Source organism: Clinocottus analis, unplaced genomic scaffold (genome assembly GCF_023055335.1).
Source record: "Clinocottus analis isolate CAN_PGR_092001 unplaced genomic scaffold, fCliAna1.0.p SCAF_2, whole genome shotgun sequence".
NCBI lineage: Eukaryota > Metazoa > Chordata > Actinopteri > Perciformes > Cottidae > Clinocottus > Clinocottus analis.
In genome coordinates this window covers 22,888,969-22,910,327 of record NW_027175931.1, presented here as the reverse complement: position 1 = coordinate 22,910,327, position 21,359 = coordinate 22,888,969, and the positions used below count along the sequence as shown (strand labels likewise).

General features: G+C 45.7%; 1 protein-coding gene across 3 annotated transcripts in view; it reads right to left on the bottom strand.

Annotated features, from left to right (window-relative positions):
• nectin1b (nectin cell adhesion molecule 1b) overlaps positions 1–21,359 on the bottom strand; it is a 144,821-nt gene that overhangs the window by 63,645 nt on the left and 59,817 nt on the right. The window contains exon 6 of one of the 3 annotated variants that reach the window (XM_068584653.1): positions 6,736–11,158. The exons of the other annotated variants lie outside the window; for them this stretch is intronic. Coding sequence (XP_068440754.1) covers positions 10,653–11,158 — 506 coding nt within the window. The 3' untranslated portion in view covers positions 6,736–10,652. Of the gene's footprint in view, positions 1–6,735; positions 11,159–21,359 lie in introns of those variants that run through there. 3 annotated transcript variants of the gene reach the window in all.

Below are 21,359 nucleotides of genomic sequence, written 5' to 3'. Positions count from 1 at the left end.
GTGCATTAGCGTCACAAAATCCAGAGGGTTAAATCACGTCCTTGAAATCAAACTCTCTGTTCCCGCGGCCACGCCTTATTTCTGTTTAAGACTGTCAGTCACAATCTGTTTTTATCATCCCGCTTCTTCAGAAATTAATATTCAAAGAGATTTTAATTTTAGCCTATGACAAGACAGGACTTTGCCCTCGACAAACAATCCTCAGCAGGCGGGTAGCACCAAATATGCACAGTAAATGCTGCAGATTCCTTTACACGACTTTCCTCCGGCTTTAGAAATGTGCGGATATACAGTACTTCACCAGTTACTGTGTGTCTGAGGTCACAGTCCAGAAGAAGCATCAATCAACAAAAGGGATGAAGGGTATGCACACTAACTCCCTCTCTGCCCCTCTTAAACCCACACTCTCTCACTCTCTCACACACACACACACACACACAACTTCTTTGACGCTGGGTAAATGGTCACAGGGACAGAATATTCCCAGCAGGACTTTGTAGATGAGGGTTGTCAGCACTTTTCTCACCAGAGGGTTTAGGCCTTTCGTTCTGCTCTGGGACGGCTGAGTTTAATTGGAGAACGCTAATGCGCAGCTGGATAGCAGAGCTGCTCATGCCATGACTGCCTCTGAAAATGGGAGGGCGTGAAAGCAGGGCTGGTGTGTGTGTGTGTGTGTGTGTGTGTGTGTGTGTGTGTGTGTGTGTGTGTGTGTGTGTGTGTGTGTGTCTACAGCAGCCACTGCAGGCATCCCTCAAGATGCCAACAAATTTATTCATGGGATCCAAGCAGTTTGTTTATGAGCCGACTCATTTACAAAATAATAGGCAATAATAATTTCAGCAGATTGATCCTGGGTTAATCCAAATAATTGCCAATTCATTATAATTCCACATTTTCTGGAAATAGAATTGGCTTGTTCTGTCTGTCAGTGGGGTATAAACTGCATGCCCAATCTATCAGGTTATATGTGAAAAAAAAAAATGTAAATACCAAACAAAGGCAAAACTACAGCGAATAATGCCAGAATGTATTCGGCATAATTGAAAACAAATTGGAAAATGTGTATCTGCATTACTGTTTCATATGTAAATACAGAAAGAAGTCCAAGGAGAAGTGAAATGGCATAAATAACGGTGCGTCGAGACGAGTCAAATATAAAAGCTTTATCTGGGAACAAATCAGCTGTGGTTTGTTTAAAGCAACCGCCTTTCAGTTTGTAGATGATCAATGGAGTCTGGTGCACCTTAGATATGTGCTTTATGATCATTTTTATCATTGGATGGACTTTAGGATGTGCTCCGCTCCGACAGATTCACAGTAGAGAACAAGCAGTTCGTTGATCTATGCTTACGTTCCTTGTCTCTTTACATGCTTTGCTGTTATTCTATAATTGCTTCGAAAAAAGTTTTGAAATAAAAAGATTATGTGGCGGTCAGGGATACTGTTTCACTAGAATTTTTCATCTAACATGTCTGAAATGATTTGTGGTGAAAAGCTTGTACTTTAGGGCGGTTTTCATTGGAAAATCTGTATGCATTTCTCTAACCTGAGCCATAAAAAAAAACATGCATAGAATATTTGGCTTCCTCTAAATACAGAAATAAACATGGGGGTTATGTTGACCTGAGGCTTGTACTGGGTCATTGTGATAATGGTGTTTTTTTACTGGCTACAACCCAAAGGGAGAGAGAGAGTGAGAAAAGAAAGAGTAGTGTATAGTAAAAGTTAATGCCCACTGGATATTCACCCAAACAATGAAGCTCTTTTAACAGCCTTTGATTCAGTTTTTGTTTCAAGTCTGGAGTGGTTTAAAAGCTTCCCACCCTCTTTTTCTAAGCTCCAAGGGATGGTGCACCACTGTGGAGACCATAGAGGTTAAACACTCCCGGGACCTGCGGGTTAAGTCCCAGTAGAGGTGTGTGATATGACTATAAGATTGTGGACGATTACAACGTCTCCACATATCGCCTTTGCAGAGAGATCGTTAATATTTATTCTGTCAGTTGCAGTTGTACGGCTCCAGTGGTCTCCCGTGCGAGGTTAGCGCAGCGGCTAAATAATCAGCGCTGACGCTTTAGGAAAATATCCCAGAATGCCATGAACTTGCTGTCTCCACTTGAAGAGGCCGGAGTAGGGGGCGAGTGAGGATTATAGATCGGATCACCCCGAGACATTGAGGTGAGGAGAGACAGGTGGAGTGAAGATAACGCCGCCTGTACAGGTTGCTAACAAGCTCGGTGGTGAACGACGACGCGCTAACCGATTCTGTGCTTTTGAGTGTTTGGATATAACAGACCGATGAGGCTGTTTTGCCCTCATTAATCTCTGTGAAGTTTCCTGGAAGTGATTTAGCCCATTTTTACGTTTAGTGCGCCAGACACCTTTTGGGAAAAAACAGTCTTTTAATTGCTACATTGTTATTCAGAAGGCGGTCGTATGGTAGCTTAGGAGGCAATTTGACCTTGTGTGCTCTGATTAATTTGGTATGCAGTTAACACACCAGTCATAATTTTGTTTTATGAAATCTCAACTTCTGGAAGTTGCTCCTGGTGTTCTTCGACACTGTTTTGGAAGAAGGAAGTAAAGATAAGCTTCAAAAGTGACACTTTTTTTCAAAGTGCTGTGTTGTGAATCTAATTTAAGAGAAGAGATGAGAAGAGTGGCGGATTTTTAAAAAAATAACTGGGAAATATTCCAACAAACTTTCAACATATTTTAGATTCAAATTTGGAGCATTGTTTTGTTACTTTGTGGGGGTGTATTATAGGGAAACTAGTTTGGTTATGCTATTCAGTAACCTGCAAAATAGTTTTAAAAGCCAACATGAAAAAGAGCCGTGATAGGATCGTTGATTCTAATCCAGCTGGAAAAATATCGTAATATGATATTCTTGCCACCCTTAAATCCCAGCAGAGGTGTTTTTACATGTGGAGGAGGGGAGCAGAGAGATGATATTGCTGAACAAGCCCTCTGGTAGGTCAGTCCAGCTCGGATGGTATGAAAATCCACATTGTCTTCTCCTGTGAAAGCACTTGGTAAGCAGCGAGAGAACTCATCAGCATCAGAGGCATGTAGATCTTCCACGAGGCCAATACAGGGTCAGCAGAAAAAGACAGAGAGTAAAAAATCCTCTGTTTAATTTCATTCTATTTTTTCTGCACAGTCTGTGCACCGATGTATTCGCGTGTAGCACACACACACACACACACACACACACTCACACACACAGGCATTGATAAGAGGCCTAAATAGATCTAGAATACCTAATCAGCTGTGAAAATGGTAGCAACACTCAGCCAGGTGTCAACGTTCGTGTTTCAACAGCACTTGTGATCTATTCATTTGTAACGCTGTTTGTTTCATTGTGAACACTCAGTCAGCTGCAGCTCCACTGTGCAAAAAACAGCTCGTTGTCGAGAGCGCTTTCAAAGGGATGTGAGAACCGATCTCAGCCTGAATTTACTTATTCATTCCACTGGTTTGGCCGTGGTAGGAATATTCTCTCCAAATGCGTCTCAGCTGGCGCTCCAAGTCAAACATGTGTCAATAGTCGCGACCACTCGTTTGCCTCAGATACAATCTGAGAAGACGTGAACAAAAAACTGGGAGTCAAAAAGCAAAAAATTGAGCTTCAGGACCACAAGTGAAAGGGGAAAATATCTGCAGCAGCTATAGTAAGCCGGCTCCTTCCTGCTCATTATCATGACTCGACAGTTTATGTGAGGGAACACCGAGCCTGAAGAAAGGAGGATGGAATCGCTGACATCACACTCTGCAAGTGAGTGGACGAGGATGTGTTTAGCATCACCAATGAAATGGTCAAACTCTTTATGTGTGATAGGACACCATGTGGATAACATGCGTTCTAACAGTGGCTGAAAACTTGGCAGAAAAATACTTAAAAGTCATGTCTAGACTGTTAACTGATATGTTGGTGGTCAACCCAGCAACACGTCCAGAGTGAACAGACATCATTACAAGAGTTGTGCCTAAATAGAGCCACGAAAATGGCTCTTAGTCTTGTTTCTGAACAAGACACTTTGGTGCACAATATCTTTTATCTTAATCCGAAAAAAAAACTACATTTTATATTTGAACAGCTCTATAGTTCATTAACTTTTGAGACTACTTGTTAAAAATGAGTCTAAGCATAAATTCAATTAAGAAGACTATCTTAATGCTTCCTTTATTCTCTCTCTCTCTCCCTCTCTCTCTATCTCTCTCTCTCTCTCTCTCTCTGTATGTAAATCATATTAAGGGTTAAAGTTGTGCATACTCGAGGGCGGAGCCACTTTCCTCTGCTGCTCCACCCCTGTGGTGACTGTGGCTCAGTGGTGAGCAGGATCATCTTTCAATCAAAGGATTGGTGGTTCGATCCCCGGCGCCGCTAGCCCATGTTAATGTGTCCTTGAGCAAGACACTTAACCCTAAATTGCTCCCCTAGCTGCGCCTACAAAGTATAAATGGTTAATGATCCTATGTGGCACCTTGCATGGTGGCTCATCCCATCAGTGTGTGAATGGGTGAGTGATGTAGTGTTAAAGCGCTTTGAGTGGTTGGAAGATGAGAAAAGCGCTGTACAGGTCCATTTACCCCTCGGCCCATGTCTAGAGTTATGCTCACTGCCAAGATGGCAGCAGGAAAAAGACAAAAGGAAAACAGGAGGAGAAGGTAGCAAAGCTTCTCTATTAGATTACCATAACTACCTTAAACCCAGGTTGAGCTCATCAGAAGTCCATCATCAAGGTCGAGACTTCATCGGAGCGTTTCCTCCTATACTTCCCACTTCACCACCAACATACATGACGTCCTGACGGCATCTAGATCTAGTCACCACAGACTATTCCCATTTCTTCTTTTGTGCATGTCAATACAAATGTGTGTTGATTTAGAATGAAGTCTCTCCTTATTTTAATTAGGAACTGTTAAAACATTTTTCTGATGATGTACTTGGTTAACGTGACCTGATGAAACTTATCTTTTACACTCGGCGGGGTTGAAAGCCGTGGGAGAGACTACCATCCCCTCCATTAAGCCTTTGAGAATGTTTAACATAGACAAGTGAGGACATCATTTACAGTTACACGTTTTTTATTATGGACAACCTCATCTGACCTCAAATCTGCATACATTGAAAACATAGAAAACAAAAGCAAAACACATTTCTAGAAGCCATGAACAATCTGTTTATGCCAAAAACAAACAAACACAAAAGTTATTAGAAATAACTATGCATAACCAGAGCATGGTGACAACAAAAAAAGGAGCACTTTTTAGTTTTCTTCAGGTCGTGACACAGGTTAGGTTGCACAACAGCAACAATACGTACTGAGAAAAACATTTCATAACTCACAGGAGAGTCCACCAAATATATATCTTAAAATGAAACACTTGAAGAAATCAGAAATATTTCCTTTCTTTTATAGCAGTACATGGGCCCTTATACACAGCTACAAACTAGGGCCGCTAAAAGCCACCTCACCGAGCAATAAGTAAAGCTCTCCTCCTGTATCCAGCCCAATGAATTGCTCGTGTATATCCACTGGTCATTAACCATTTAATCACTGTAGTTTAACGGCTCGTGGTATTGGCCGTCTGTGTGCTTTCCTGAAGCCGTTTTTTCGGATTGACGCATTATTCCAATTCTTCGCTCATCGACAGCTCGATAACTCACGCTCGCGTTGTCTTTCTTCACCGAGTTTAGTGAGCAGTCTGGCCCATACAATCAAACTAAGTGCCAAAGGAAACTGGTGTGTGTATAGCAATGTGAATCTGCAAAACCCATCAACTCATGGGGTTGCATTGTAACTATTGGAGACAGAAAAAAAACTAAAAACTGATGGCCATGCATGTTAAAAGCCTATGTGCCATCAAAGCCCCAAGGGCTACAAAGGGCTCTTTGAGCAAATGGATGGTAACAGCTGCAAACGCTGGGCTGTTCTTAATGTGCACGGTGCAGATGTCTGCACTCGAGTCCCACAGTCTGAGACAGATCTGTCTGTGCTACACTGGGCCGCTCCCATCATATCACTGTAGCTTCATTAAGCACTGAACTCAATACTAACAGCTGTCTGACACTTTCACTCTCCAATTAAAAATGTGGGAAAGCACACTTGAAGGTACAGTAATAAACACTGCAGAGATGTGTTATATACCGTGTGCTTAACTTACAAGGCATTTCCTCAACGTGTCTGATTGTGTTCATCATCAGATTGGTCTCATGCTCAGGCATGAAATCTAGAGGTAACAATTGAGGGAAGCGTAAGAGACAAGCCTCTGCGCAGCCTTTCAATTCTTGAAAGTAAAATGGCAATGAAAAGCTGATTGCTGGACGCTGCAATATGGCTCTGTCTAAAACGGTGACTCTGTCTAATGGCTGGATGGGAGACGCGCAAAATCTGGATTTAAATATCGTTGGCCTCACTTACAACTCGCCAAAAACCAACGCTTGATCGAGGGGGCCTTTGGAGTCATGACAAAAATGTAAAAAACAGGACTTTCTTCCAGGAATGTGTCCGCCCCCTCTCCCCTCCCCCGCCTCCCCGCAATCTAAAGGTAAACCCTAACAATGGCACCTGCTTATCAAGTGAGTGTCTCAACTAATTTGCTAGTCACGTGACTTGTTAGTCTCTCGCAATCAACGGGACTTGCTAATCACACGAGACGTTCGTGAATCAGGCAAGTTAACATCGACCGCGCTTCCCCCTCTCCCCCCCCCCCCTCACGCCCCCTCATCAAGCGGTTTTGTTGCTTGACCTAACTTCTTGTGAAGACGAAGGTTGTTTTTTGAGAAGACGCGGTCCAAGTCGACCAAGCGTCGGTATTTGGCGAGTAAGGAACGAGAACATGTTGTCACAGGAGGTGATGATGCTGCAAAATCAAACCTGAGTAAGCGCCTTCACGAGGCGCCAGATACACATTACCGAGCAACACTATTGGGAAAGAGCTGCAACTAACAAGATCAAAACACAGCGACAAGAAATGTGTTGCAGACGTAAACCAAATATTCAATCAGATAACACCCAGTGAACTGAACTGGAACAGAACATTGTTGACTAATGAACTAATTTAATGCTTAAAACAAACACAAGTTACTTCACTGGGTCGTCACAATTGGACAGGAGATTTTTTTTTTTTTTTCATATTTGTAACACCCTCAGAAATATACATTCACATGGCTGCGTACAGACAATTTCTCTCTTTTAGATTTTCTTTCAATAACATTAAATGGACAAACTGTATGCGTCACCCCTTTTGTATGACAGCAAAGCCGCTAGTGGCATATCGAAAACGTACCGGAGGAGCATTGCTTGGTGGGACTTTGGCTTCATCTATCCATCATCGAGTCTCTAGAGGCTTGCAGTCAAAATTGATATATTTTACTTGAACAGGGTCCCTACGCAGTTGTCCCTAAATAAATCCCAACTATAATCTCAACCATATGTACAGTATTTACAGTGGAATGTTAAACATACTGAATACAAAAAGTAGATTAGGATGGAATGGAGTACACTCAGTATTACAAAATAGGAACTCATAACACCCTGACAAAATGAAGACAATGTTCACATCTACCAGTATACAGAACGTCGACTCCGATCTGAAAGATTTCTCATCCTCTAAAATCAGGCAAGTGTGTGGCAGTGGTTTCATGACGGATGCAAGAAAAGCGTACGATGAAACCTTACACTTGTGCTTTAAAAGGGGGACAGGAGAGAGTCGAGTTGATCTTTTCTTTGGGCCACTTTTTTAATTTTAATTCAATCTCTTTTCACTCGATTAGTGTTACAATTGTTGTGCTTTGAAAGGCCAGCGATGTGCGACTAAGTGGCGAAAGTTTGATCTCTTTAGGACTTAAATCCAGTATTGACTGGCCGGGAGGGGAGGGGGGAGAAAAAAAGTGCTGTGTCACCATTAAGCTGTCATTAAACTTTAAAGTGGCAATGAATGCAGCTTTTAAGAGATCAATTGATTTAAAGATCAAGTACAGACAGCTTGTTAGCATTGTGCTGGAGCCCCACTGTATTACCCACAACCCACTGCAAGTAAAGAACCATCGTTTGTCTGATTCTGCAGTCCGTGTCATATCTCAATATTACTCAATGACGTCATTCTACGGCGTGAATAACTTAAACGGGTGGAGCAGCAACTGACTTGGATAGGCACTGAATGCAAGAAGAAAATATTAAAAATGTTTGTCTTATGCTGCCACGTGCAAACTATGAGAAATCGAAAAGTTACAGCAATTCAGTTCACCTACAGGTGAACAATAAACTAAAAGGCATCCTAATTGTGATTTGCTTGAAGCAACCCTGCGGCTGTGGTTGAGTTCTCCCACTCTGATGCTTTTGGTTGCAAACCTCATTTACGTTGTAAGAACTGTCGTGGATACACTGAACCCAAAACCCCAAATAAGGCAGTAGAAAACAAAACTGAACTAAACTGAAATCAACACTTTTTTTTTTTTCATCAAAACGTTATATTTCCCCTTTTCGCGATGTCAATTTGTGTTGAAAGTACTATATAAATTGAGGCTTGTGAGAAACATGCTCATCTAAAACAATACAGTAGACAAGCATGGACTGTAAAACATTCATACATCTCCAGCTGACGGAGAGATCTGCTCTCAGAGAAGTTATTTTTTTTGAATTTATTTATATATATATATTCATATACTTTTTCTATGACTTAACTGCAATATTGTTCCTGGGTACCGCGTGCCCATGAACTCATGAATCTGTCAATACGGACGACACTGACAAAGTGTCGTCTTTAGAGCTGCAAACGAGGAGAAGCGCACTGGAATTGATACAGAAAGAAAAGCGACGTACACACCTCCACAAAAAGAAAAACATGCATAAAATAAGGCTTGATATAGTATTCATATCGTTTATATCCACGGATTTACCTCTCTGCCTCTGATATTTCACAATAAACTTTTTTTTCTGTCTGAAGCGAATGCTTTTTCGCTGATTATTGTTTCATGGACCTTTCTGCCTTGTGACAGTAGATTCAGATAAAAACTGAAATTATTTTTTAAAGAAAAAAATAATATATATATATATATATAAACTAATGAAAGCAGCAGGTGACCTCTTCTATACTCCAGCATGGCCACCTTCATGTTCTTAATTCCCTTTACTGTTAAAATGTTTTTTTTTCTTTTTCCAGAGATGCAAATTAAAGCATCTGTTGACATTCCCCCCCATCCATGTCCTTTGTGTTTCCATGGACGACTCCTCATAGAAATGCTGTTGGTGTAAGCGGTGGAGAGAGGCAGGGGGCGGGAGGGGGAGACTCGAGACAATTCTTCAAGTCACACAAGGAGAGACATTATTGGCAAAATCCACAGCCCCCTTTCTCTAACATCCATTTGAAAAAAGAAGGGTCAGAAGCAAACATAATCATGACAACTCAACACACTCACACACGCACAGAAATAAAGACATTTCATTGTAGTGGTATGATGGAGAACTTGTGTTCAAAGGCCAACCTGTTCAAGTCAAATGACAATCATGACATTTCAGAGCAATATTGAAAGTTTCTGTGGACACGGAGGATCACCAAAACCTCTTTTGGATGCGACTGTGATGCACTACTGGAGAAAAAAGACTAGAAACTGTTGCAGCCCTTCTCTCTCCCCCCGTTCACTGATGTGGAAACTGATTAGACGTGACTGACATTTGGGAACAATATTGAAAATGCTCAATATTAATCTGCCACATGGCCCTGCAGACTGACTTACTCTCTATAAACGAACAAACAAGCTTAGGGTGGTGGTGGTAGTGGGTGCTCGGGGGTTCAAGAAGGACTAAGTGTGTCTTTGGAAAAAGAGCAATAACACATTTGCTTTCAATGCTGTGAATATACAAAAATGAGTCATTTCATGGACGCTAACCCCAGTGCACAATTGGAGAAATGGTACAGGTGCTGTGTGGCTTCTTTTTTCCCTCTTTCTCTCAAACATCTGACCACAAAATTACAAACACTTACAATTCCACTTGTAATCATGTCAAACATTGAACTCTCAATCTGCTGGTCACTTAAAAATCATACAAAAAGACATTATAAAAATAACAAAAAACGGCAATGGTCATTAATAAAAAAAATAAAAAATAAAAAATCGCACATCCAGTGTAAGACTTTCACAAGTGTGCTCCGCAAAACCTCAACCTGCAGTCTCTTTTTACACATATAGTACATTTATAACATGAGAAAATACACACAAAAGAATATTACACCAGCACTGATGGATCTCGGTCACATCCCTGGACTTGCGTGTCCGTTACGTTCAGTCCTCTTACATACCTTAGTTCATACTCTTTGCCCATTCGCCTGATCTGACACTAATGCTGTCATGTTGAGAAGTTGACGTCGCTAACACTTTAAATGGCCGCTTGACTTTTTTTCCTCCTAATTGAGATTAGTTGGATGATGTGGTGGTGGGGGAGTCAGGGGAGAGGGGACCTGGTACCTAGGGGGTACGAGGTCGACTAAAAGAGGAATGGGCCAGTGAAAGGTGCAGTCTGACGAATGAGAGGGGGCGAGGAGGGTCGAGATGGAGGTGAAGGGTGCAGTGGAATGCAAAGGGTGTGGGGGGTGGGGATGGGTGGGGGTGGAGGTCTCGGGTTTGGTTTGGTTGCTGCATGCCACTACACGTACCACTCTTTCTTAGAAATGACAGAGCCGTCGGTTTGAGAGATCATATCGTCGGCTATCTCAGGTTCAGGGTCATACTGGAAAGCCAGAGTCCGCTCGTCATAATCTCGGCTCTCCCCCTCGTCCACAGTGAAATAGGGCCTCTTCAGGTCCTCTGGCGCTCCGTCAAAATCGCGCTCGCTCGCCTCGAAACCCCCGGGGCCGGCGATCTGGGCGGGCTTCTTCTCGTCGTCGGAGTCGTCCGGGTACTGGAGGTTCTTGGGCATGGGCGGGTGAGCGGGCAGGCCGCCGGCCTTGCTGTACCCGTTGCCGAACACGTGTTTCTTGGTGCTGTAGTCCCCCTTGAAGGTGCGCTGGCGGCGGCGCAGGAATACGAAGAGCAGTATGGCCGCCACGCCCAACAGGGCCACGCCCCCCACAGCGCCCCCGATGGCGGCACCTGTATTGTGCTGCTCCTGCGGGATCTCTTCGCCCCCATTGAGCGAGTTGTTAGGGAAGTCTGGGTAGGAAAAGACAGATGGAAGGGAGTGTGTCAGTGCTCTGGTGGGAGGAGGTGCATTTGTGCAGGTGCAGATTTTTTTTTAGGAGAGATGAAGTAAGGGAGACAAGGACGGAAAAGCAAAGGGAAAAGGAAAGGACCCCCGGCCCCCAACCCCAGAAGAGCCCTCCCCGAGCGTGGCGAGGCTCCAGTCATTAACAGTGGCATGCAGTTTCAGACATGGAACAACACAACACCATCAAAGAGTAGAACGAGCGGAGAGACTGAAAATGAAGGATGTTTGTCAGTGTGCATTAGCCATCATTTCCTTTTTGTTTGGAAGGCGGAAGAAAATGAGACAGTTTAATCAACAGAGCTGTGGAAGAATTAATTCATGGTCGTGGCCTTTCAGGTCACACTTTCAACTCTTTGGGGTTTCACACAAGATCAAAGTGAGCACATTGGATGACACACTGCGGTACAGTCCAGCATTAAAATAGTGCAACATGACATGTAGCCGACTTCATCATCGGTGTGGCGGTAATGAAATGAAAGAGCACTGCCAGAGATGATTAAACAGCAGCTGAGAATACACATCATCATGCATCAAGGGAGCTGATAAGCACGAAGCTCCTGCACTCAAGCAGCAGGGCACACAGCAGAGAAAGAAAGAAGAAGAGAAAAGGCGTACCGCTCAGTAAAGAGAAAAGTATCAGAGTCAAAAGTGTGTTCTAATCTGCAGTGACAATGAATAACAGCTCGCTAGAGACAAACAATAACTACGACTCGAGAGGCTGGGTTTCTGCCTTGCGTTGAAGTCACCACGATGGTGAGCTCAAATGAAACCTTGCATCCATTTATATTTTTATTTTTAAGCGAACCCGCAGCCTTCCTAACAGGAATGCAAGGACGCTTGTGACGAGCACAGTTGTTGATTATGATAAATTCTGAGCGTTGGAAACCGTGTCTCTTACACACGCCTCGCATGAAGAAAAAAGAGAAGAAAAACAGAACATTTGGAAAACGCGCAAAGCTCCTTGAAGCGCGGAGACGGAGAGAGCCGTCGACTGTGAAACGTGATCAAAGGCTCCGATCGCGCAGGTAGCGCTTGTCTAAACCTGCAGAGCAGAGGCACGTTAACTTCAATGGCTCCAACGCCAAATCCCCAACAGAGAGGTGGCGGTGAGGAGGAGGAGGAGGAGGAGGAGGAGGGGTAACAACAAAGAGTTAAACCACCTATCTCCGAAACAAATGGTGCGGGAGAGAGGACTGAAAGTAGGGAGAGCGAAGCGGTGAGGAAAAACGAGAGGTGGAGCTTCCCCGTTCGCGCAGGCCGAACCACAGACTCGGTTATGCAACAAGGTACGACGAGTCGGCCGGTGCACAGGTAGAGATTTACTGCTTTTGATGCTATTTCAGCCTGAGTTATTACCGTCCCACCAAGACGAGCGCCGTCAGCCGTCTTCTCAGAGGAAATATCAGTCGAGATCTGAGCAAATCAGTGTGATTGATCTAACTTTAACATCTTAAGTGGAAGACATTTTACACCGTTTAGAGGATACTATTATATTCCATGTACACCATTACGGTTCATTTGGATTGGGAGATTGTCTGAAAGTGGAGACTAATCAGGCAAAGTGAAGGTTTCTGTTCAGCAATCCTAAAAGTTCAAAGGAGATCATCATCGCCAAGTATCCCACGTGGGCAGAACATTGTTTTTCTGTATTATTGCGCAGTTGAATCAAAACCATTGCGCTCGATTAGTCGACTTCTTTTTTTTGCCGAACTGATAAATCTCTGCATAACTCTGGTAAAAAAAAGTATTGGGCTCGGCAGAGGCGCCGCCGAAGCCGTTCGGCTCTGCTTTCATTACAATATGGCACTCTATCAGTCCAAAGCAGCGACCTCCCAAACACGGCCCGCTCTCCTCAGCTGCTCTTCCTCCTCGCCTGCTCTCCCGGGGCCGAGGCAGCAAAGCTCTCACATTTTGAAAGCGGTGCCGGGCACAGTCTCAAATATCAGCTCAGGTTTTAATCTGACCACCTAATGGGATTATTCAGACACAGACCTTCATTACACACATGAATGAGAGAGCGCCGCCAGGTCACCCCCTGGTCTCCAGAAAATACATCTTCCCAACCAAGTCCAAAAAGGAGAGAAAATCCAGAGGATTGAGGCAAGTAGAGAGAGAAAATCCTCTCTTTTACCATTAACTGCCTTCCTCAGCTAGGATGCTTCTTCCCCTCACATTGGCCCCTTATTCAATCTTAATTAGGCGGCCCTATGCCGTTGCATTTTCGAAGGTTGCCAAGACTCGATATTTACCACTTAGAGAGGTGGCGAACACAAGGCCGGAGCATTAAAACTACAGAAGGAGTGGCAGTGAAAAAAGAAGATGCTTCAAAGGCGCTCTCCATCACATCCGTTTTCCATAAGGGATCAGGTGACGCCACCTTTTGACACCCATATTTAAAGGCTGCGAGCGTTAACGTGTTATAGTTCCTACAAACCGGAGACATGAAAGCAGTTGTAAACATTCAGGTATTTTTGTTGCTTTTTGGCTAGCACATCCACCTCCGAGGAAGCTGGCATTGAAGCATGTACTGGAGGGATGGAAGAGAGGAGCATTGGTGCGTTATTACAGGAAGAAGAAGCAGCTCAGAGAACGGCATTAAAGCGCCCAACGGATCACTTCAGTGCCGCGGCGGAACACACGGCCCTTTTATTTTGAAACTCAAAAGGAGGCTCTCGCGGCGTTATCCGGCACACTCCCACTCAGCGCTCGCTTCCCCCCACGCAAGGTCACATCAACGCACCGCCTTCCCATTCAGCCCACTGGCCGCCTTCACGCGCACGTGTGGAGATAACAGGAAGGGAAGTGATCTCGCCAGCGCGCCGGGTATTTGTCTCCTCTGTGTGAATGAGAAGATTCAAAATCAGAGTGGCCGTGGTGCAAGCTAATCACATTACAAAAACACTAATAATACTTTTTTTTTTAAATGGTCGGGGGGCCGCAGGGTCTTTTGACAGCACGTGGGAAGGAAGAGGCGTTTGCCTCACGCTACCGGCAGCACCTGCCAACAGAGAGATAAAAAAGACCTCAAAGCAGCACAACAGGCCTGATACTGTTGGGTGGAAACAAAAGGCAGCGTCTATTAACGCCACGCTGGAAATATGCAGATAGCGGGGTAACCTTGAGTAGCAACCACTAAAATTAACTATTGAGATTAATAGGTGCCAAGATGTGCTCTGAGAAGCAATAATTCAAAGGAGAGGCGTGAAAGATGCATCCAGGCAGCGGATACTGTGAAGTACGGCGGCGAATGTTTGAACGCTGTTTCGTTTGACATTAATCACGGTATTTTGAAAGACAATTTGCCTCGATCGAGTGGATGATTTACCCACCCTTAACATTCCACAACTGGATGGAGGGTTTTCATTTGTGTTCAACAGGAGAGGAAACAAACGGTAAAGAAATGTGAAATGTTTCTTCTTTTTTTTTTAAGGCTGACATCTTGTTGTGGGAATGACACATCAGCCGAGTGGCAGAGTTGTGGCTTCAGAAAACAACACACACACACACACACACACACACACACACACACACACACACGAAGCACTTATGTGTGTGCATTTCAGTGTACACACAGTACACAGTACAACACAACCAGCAGCAGCAAACGTTCAAAGAGACTGAAGGAGAGGAACGTCTGAAGCAGAGCGGGGCTTTAAAAAAGAAAGAGGAAAAAATTCTAACACAAACAAGGGAGAGAAACTGTATCACAACTCTGTCCTGCAGCTACAGTGTCTGGGTGCGCTCCAGTCGTGTCTGAACACGACAAAGAGGAGGCGAGAGGCAGGTACAAACATTCCTGAGACTTAGCGCAATCACTCGGACAAGGTGTTATGACAGCAGCTGGGAAAATGAGAGGGGATCTCAAAAGAGCGGTGCGGGGAGTGGTGTCTTAATGTGACTAAATGAGGAACAAGCTGCACACAACACAGGATGAAAAGAAAACAGAGGACTACTCAGAGTTTGAGGAGTGGCAACAAGGAAGCGGGAGGGTGAGGGGGAGAAGAAAGAAAATAAAAGAAGATGGAGCGAGGGCCTTTGAGAGGCTTTGGGGAGTGACAACGGCAAATAGAGGATGGCATAATGAATGGGTGAGGACGGAGAGGGGGGAGGTGGAGACAATCGAGGAAGACGCAGTAGTTCAGTGATTCCAACGATCCTCATTACTCCCCCTGTCTGAATGTGCCAGTGGTTGTGAAGTCATGGAAATGTAATGCTGCCACAACGAATGAAAGCTCGTCACTGACGGAAATTTAATATGCTGCCGGGGAGCCGAGGCGAAGCTCTTCTTCTTCTTCGCTCGCCTCCCAAACATCCACCGCTTTCTCCCCCCCGTCCGTTTAACAGATTCTCTCGCCGCTCCCGCCGAGTGAACAGAGAGGCCCGAGCTTTCCTCGCACGTCGGTAAACGAGGCATTTTACGACCCTCTGACTGGTAATTCAAATTCAATTTCCCTGCGAACAATATATAGAAATAAAAAACGGGTGAAAGGCACCGGATGGGCCGCCGGAGGAGAAAACGCTGCCAACCCCCCCCAAAAAACAGACTTCATCTGCGGTGATACGTACAACGACTCCGAGGGCGGTCCCCTCTGAGCAACATGGACGGGCGCAGAAGCAGCATGGCGCCCCTGACTCTCTTTCCGCCAGCTGGTGACCGAGGACATTCACAGTCTCGGAATTATGTTTGTGGCTGTTTATAGTCTAAGTAAACACTAAGAGGCACAGCAACTAGAAGCGTGACTAAGATGATGAATTAGACCACATCAATGTTGTTAAGCACTTGGAAAACAGTTCTGTTTCCAAAAGACTTGGGAGAGCAACGTGTTTCAGGCCCTCGTTGATGTAATATGGTTATTTTGTGCTACACGGGTTGAGATAATCACTCTTAATACGCCTTTAATGAGCAATGAATATTTACACCGGCATTTTAACACCAATGCTCTTTTAGGAATCATGTTTGCACATGAGGTAGCATTATTAATGCATCTCTACGTTTCCCTGCTGGCGCGCACGCGGCCGCGGTGCTCAGAGAAAGTGCTGTAAGGACGACTTTCAGCGGACGTGCAGCAAACTAATCGGCGTGTTTGGAAGGCGTTAAGCCGGTGGAGTAGAGGTCGGTGGGGCGCTGTTTGTTGAAAATCGCCATCCAAACCCGCAGCTTCTCTTCCGTCCCCTTCTTGTTGTTATTTCTTCCCGCCGTCTCCTTGTTGTTATTCTGGAGCTGTGTGTGTAACGAGTGAATCACCACGCAGCACTCTGGAGCCAGTGGTCAGACCCTGGGACAGCGTCTGACCTACTTCATCAGGCTCTCAGGGCGGCATGACGGATTCAACACCACACTGGGTGGACAGCGAGGAGGAGGAGGAAGGAAGGAGGAGGAGGAAAACGGAAGAGCAGAGCTGGGCCGAAGGGGACTCAGCCAATCCACACCCTGCTCCATCTGTCTGCCACATCCCTCTCCTCTGCATATCCTCCAGAGAGCTGAAACAGCAAGCCGGGCAGAAACAAACGTTGAGATAAATCAACGCGAGCTCGGCTGCGCCGCTCTCACGTGCCCTCCCCTGGTGACATTTCCATTTTGCTCCCACAGCCAGACTATGTCTCCTTCTCCAAATAATAAATATGAAAAAGAGATTCCTTCACACAGTGAGGAGCATCCTCCTGCTCCTCCTTCCATTTTATGCGAAATGCAGCCACACTGTCTTTCCCCCCTCAGTGCTCTCCCGGGCACAGTGCAGCACTAGAGAGGCTTTATGGGGCGGCCTATGGTGTGCAAGCAAAGGAGCGGCTCATGCTAATGTCTCATTTGGATAATGAGGTGTATTCTTGGCAGGATCTGAGCAGCGTGCGGACCCTCCCGAAGCGATGACAGGAGGTGTGTGTGTGTGTGTGTGTGTGTGGGTGAGGGGCGAGAGAGTCACTCCATCGGCTCGCAGAACCGAATCCTTCCGGGGTTTGCAGCTGCCTGATTGGGAATCTAAAGTGTGATGAGAAACAAGCAGGGAGACCACAATGCTGAACGAGCCTCCCCACAACCCGACCGCTGCAAGTGATAAACACGATATTCACATGATATATATATATTTATAAATACACATACACATATGGCCTTTGGATCTATGAATAATGCAAGCGGCGAGGTGAGACACTGCAAATGTGCTACAGCGCGCAGATTGAGACAGACTCCACCGTGACAGGCGAAGACAAACAAATTTCACATTGCTGGGGGAGCCACTGCAAAGCTGACATCATAATGCCTCTTGTCTCTGTCAGGAGGAGAGAAAGGAGACGAATGGCTGCGTGGAGCCGCGCTGCTGTTAGATGTCAGCAATGTATGGCGCAGCACTCGTTTCTTTGGAGGGTGCTTTATCGCACGGATAGCGATCCCGCGAAGGAAACGACGGACCCTCGCGGTGACGCGTCTGCTGCTCACCTGATAACAATGAGCGCCAACCCCCCCCCCCAAAGTCTGCCTTCAAGTCCTGTGAAATGGTCCCGTACCATCTTGTATGCAACTCGAGACGGGGAGGAGCTAATCGTACGTTTCGGAGGAAGTTGAGTAGTAGTTGAATTTGAAAGGGCGGGCTAATAAGAGCGACTGTTTCCTTTTAATGAATTTTTTTCTGAAAGGGTCCATTCCATTGGATCTGTAATCCATCTATATCCCAGCTGTTAGGGGAAGAGAGGAAAACCAGAGAGTGATTTTTTAGAAAGAATATCTTGCAACTTGAAGACTAACGAAGGCAACACATGTCGAATGAATATTTAATTGTAGCTACGACAATTTAATTTGAATCTAAAAATGCGTGTTATGCATCCAGCTGTCGCTCTATGTTTTTATTTCATTTTTTTCAGACAATTACAACATGTCATCTGAGAGTAACATATCCTCCTCGGTAATTTAAATTTTCGCTGAGAAATGCTCCCTCTGCCGCTGCCAACAACTCGCTGCTGCTTTCCTGCCAACATGGCGGCAAGCATTCGCCATAATTATATAGACACAGCTAATGTTCTAGGTGATGGCCTCGTTTGCTTGCATCGCGTATGCGGAGCCAAAAACCCAAATTTCAAGTGGTTGAGTAAACAGAGAAAAAGTCCAGGTAGGGACTTTGTTTTATTAAATATAAGGTCGGGCTCTCTCGCCAGCACGCTGCCTCCCTGCAGCAGTGAGCAGTTACAGAGAGGCATGGACACAGCATCGCGTCCTCTCCTCCATCATCTCCCTCTGCCACTGCACTCCAACTTCTGTTTTCCCAGGAGCTCATTCCTGGAATCCACTTTGTGTCTTTAAATAAATCCCCCCTACTGAACCCACTGAAGCATCTCCTTCCATCACATGGAAACCTTTATTTATGTATATTTCCATCGGACTGCCTATGTTTTATTTATCTCATTTTCACGTTGCGGGTAAGATGCCCCCACCTCTTCTCTATCAACTTCATTTGCTCACACGGGAGCAAACTATTGCTCGTTCAGGCGAGCGTGAACAGATGTCGGCGCCGGTCGTCTGCGCTCGCAGAAGGATCCGTCCTCACGCCTTCTCGCTAAATTGATGAGAACGCTCTCACTCTATCCAGTTTAACCTGAGCGGTGGAGGCCTGCAGCAGAGCCGGCCGCGCCGCCGCTCTCTGGAGCAACTCGGCACCTCAGCTGCGACAAACGGCGATTAAAGTTGGCGCCAAAGGGAGTGGATTCACCGAAAGAAGAGTTTGGCTCACTGGCGTGACCCTGAGCTGCTCCGACATTATCCTTCACAGCTGATCCCGGTAATGCGCCGGGAATTATGCATTGTCTTTCACTCGGTCCGGCTCCCATCTCCATCTCACAAAGATTAGCGCTGTGTGTGTGTGTGTGTGTGTGTGTGTGTGTGGTGGGGAGTGTCAAGGTTAAAAAATATCAAATCAAGTTGAAAAGATTATTCAAGTGTGTAAACAAATTTGCTCGGCGGTGAACGCAAGAAAATACTGCCACAATGCACATAACTGTGTTCTGCTGAGAGAAAACACACACACACACACACACACACACACACACACACACACACACGGACACACACACACACCTCTGTTCTCAGTGGTTATAATGACATAATTGGAAGGCCATCCTGACAAAACAGCTATTCATCAAGTCTTATTATGTGCTAGGAGGAAATTTAAGATGGCAGCATTGATTAGGTTTGAGTGTGATGTGGAAAAGCTGAGCGCAATGAAAGACTTGAAAGATTTTGTGCTCTCTTAAGTTGGGGGGGAGGGGGGTAATCTTTCAGGTTTCAGCCCACTTCCTGCGGCCTGCCCAGCTGCCATAATTCACCGTTTGATGGACGGTTAAAAGCTGCCGAGAACAAATTGTCAAAAATAACATTCATTGCGAGGCTGTTTAATTGTCTTGTTTTGTTTTTTTTTCTTCACGGCCTCTGATGCTCGTTAGTCAGCCGCTGATTAATCAGATCTGATGACTTTCTCTCGGGAGATTTCTGAACTGAATGGGATTGAGAGAGGTGTTCGCCAAGACGACACCCATCACATGAAGCTCCTCCTCCTCCATTATCCTCTCTTGTCCTTTTTCCCCTCAGACTTCCTCTTTTTATTGGTATTTTTCTCCGAGAGTGAGGATTGATTAAAATGGGAGAGCTGTTCATTAGATTCTGACAAGCGACACCATATCTGCGGCACACACGTCCTTGGAGAAAGCTGCCTCGGCCCACGTGACAAACCATCGCTGGTGCCATCTCCGCAGCAAACACCATCCCCAAACTAATTGAAACAAGGTGCTGCGTGGCCCACGCTATCTGGCGAGGTGACATTTACGCGGCTCACACAAATTCGTCCACACAAAACTGAGGGGCTTGATTAAAACGTGCCTTCCTTAAGTGCTTCGCAGTGTGAGAAAATGGCTTTTTTTTTCTGTCTTCCTGCGATACAAACAAGTTGTCACGGATATTTTATCTTCCCGACACCGGCAAAGCGGGCCGGTCTCCCTGACGAGTGTATATTGCCGTGTCAATTTTAAAGCTCAACTTCAAAACGAAACAAAACACGCAACTACCAAAAAAAAAACCATGCATAATGCAACTAGCAGGAGTGCATTTTGATACCGCCGGGTCTTGATAGTGACAGAACATCGTAGGTTTGTCCGTGCTCGAGTACAGTTTACTGCTGCCTATAAAAAAGCCCACAGAGTTATTGACTCCAGAAACACAGAAGTCTCCGGACTGCCTCTCGATCCAAAACCGTTCAAACGTGCCCTCCAGCGCGGGCAGAGAAACAAGCGCTTCACGTTCAGCACAAATCCGGAAATTGTCAGCTCTGGTTGTCTCCGTAAGCCGATGAACAAAACGCGCTGCAGCTGTCGCCTTGGTCACCTTCCCTCTCTGCAGAGAACACTTCGCTGGCATCACCGAGGGCCAGTGCTGCAGCCTTGAACAGCGGCCAGCAAGCGGGGCTCTCTCACCTGCCACGTCTCAGCCGGGGCCGGTCTGAGGCTGCTGGGAGGCACAAAGATGCTCTTTGAAGTTAATGAAGCATCAGCATCCTTCTTTACCTCCACTACCGGGTCATTACGCACCGCCAATGTCAAGGTTGCACAAAGCACATAAAAGACTTTTAGGTGGGAGGTGGTGGTGGGGGGGGGAGAAAAAAAATACGCGCCCACCCTCAAGTTCACCTCTAACGGTCTTCTTCTCATTCATGTCTTCAAAACTGAGTCCCCTCCACGAGCTGGCGTACGGTCAGAGGAATGCCTTCTGAACAGACACGCTTCCTATTTGCACGTACGCTTGCAGCTGGACGGTGGTGCAGGGGAATATGCTGACAGGCCTGCTTCAGACAGGAAGAGGCTAGCGTTTCACGACATCAGCAAAGAGCACAAGCACTGTGTGATCCCCTGTAACGTATCCATGTTGGACCTGTGTGAGGCGCAAGGGCAGGACCGCTCTGCCCCCGTCCCTACATGCTGCTGCTGCTGCTGCCGCTGCCGCTGCCGCTGCTGCTGCTGCTGCTGCTGCTGCTGCACTCCTCTCTGCAGCCTCAAGCAGCAAACCACCCGGATGTTTGACAGTCAACTCGAGCTGTTTGTGAGCTTCTGCAATTTGACTTGGCGCCATTTTGGAGCCGAGGCTCTGTGGGGCGCTTCAGGAGACGAGGCTGG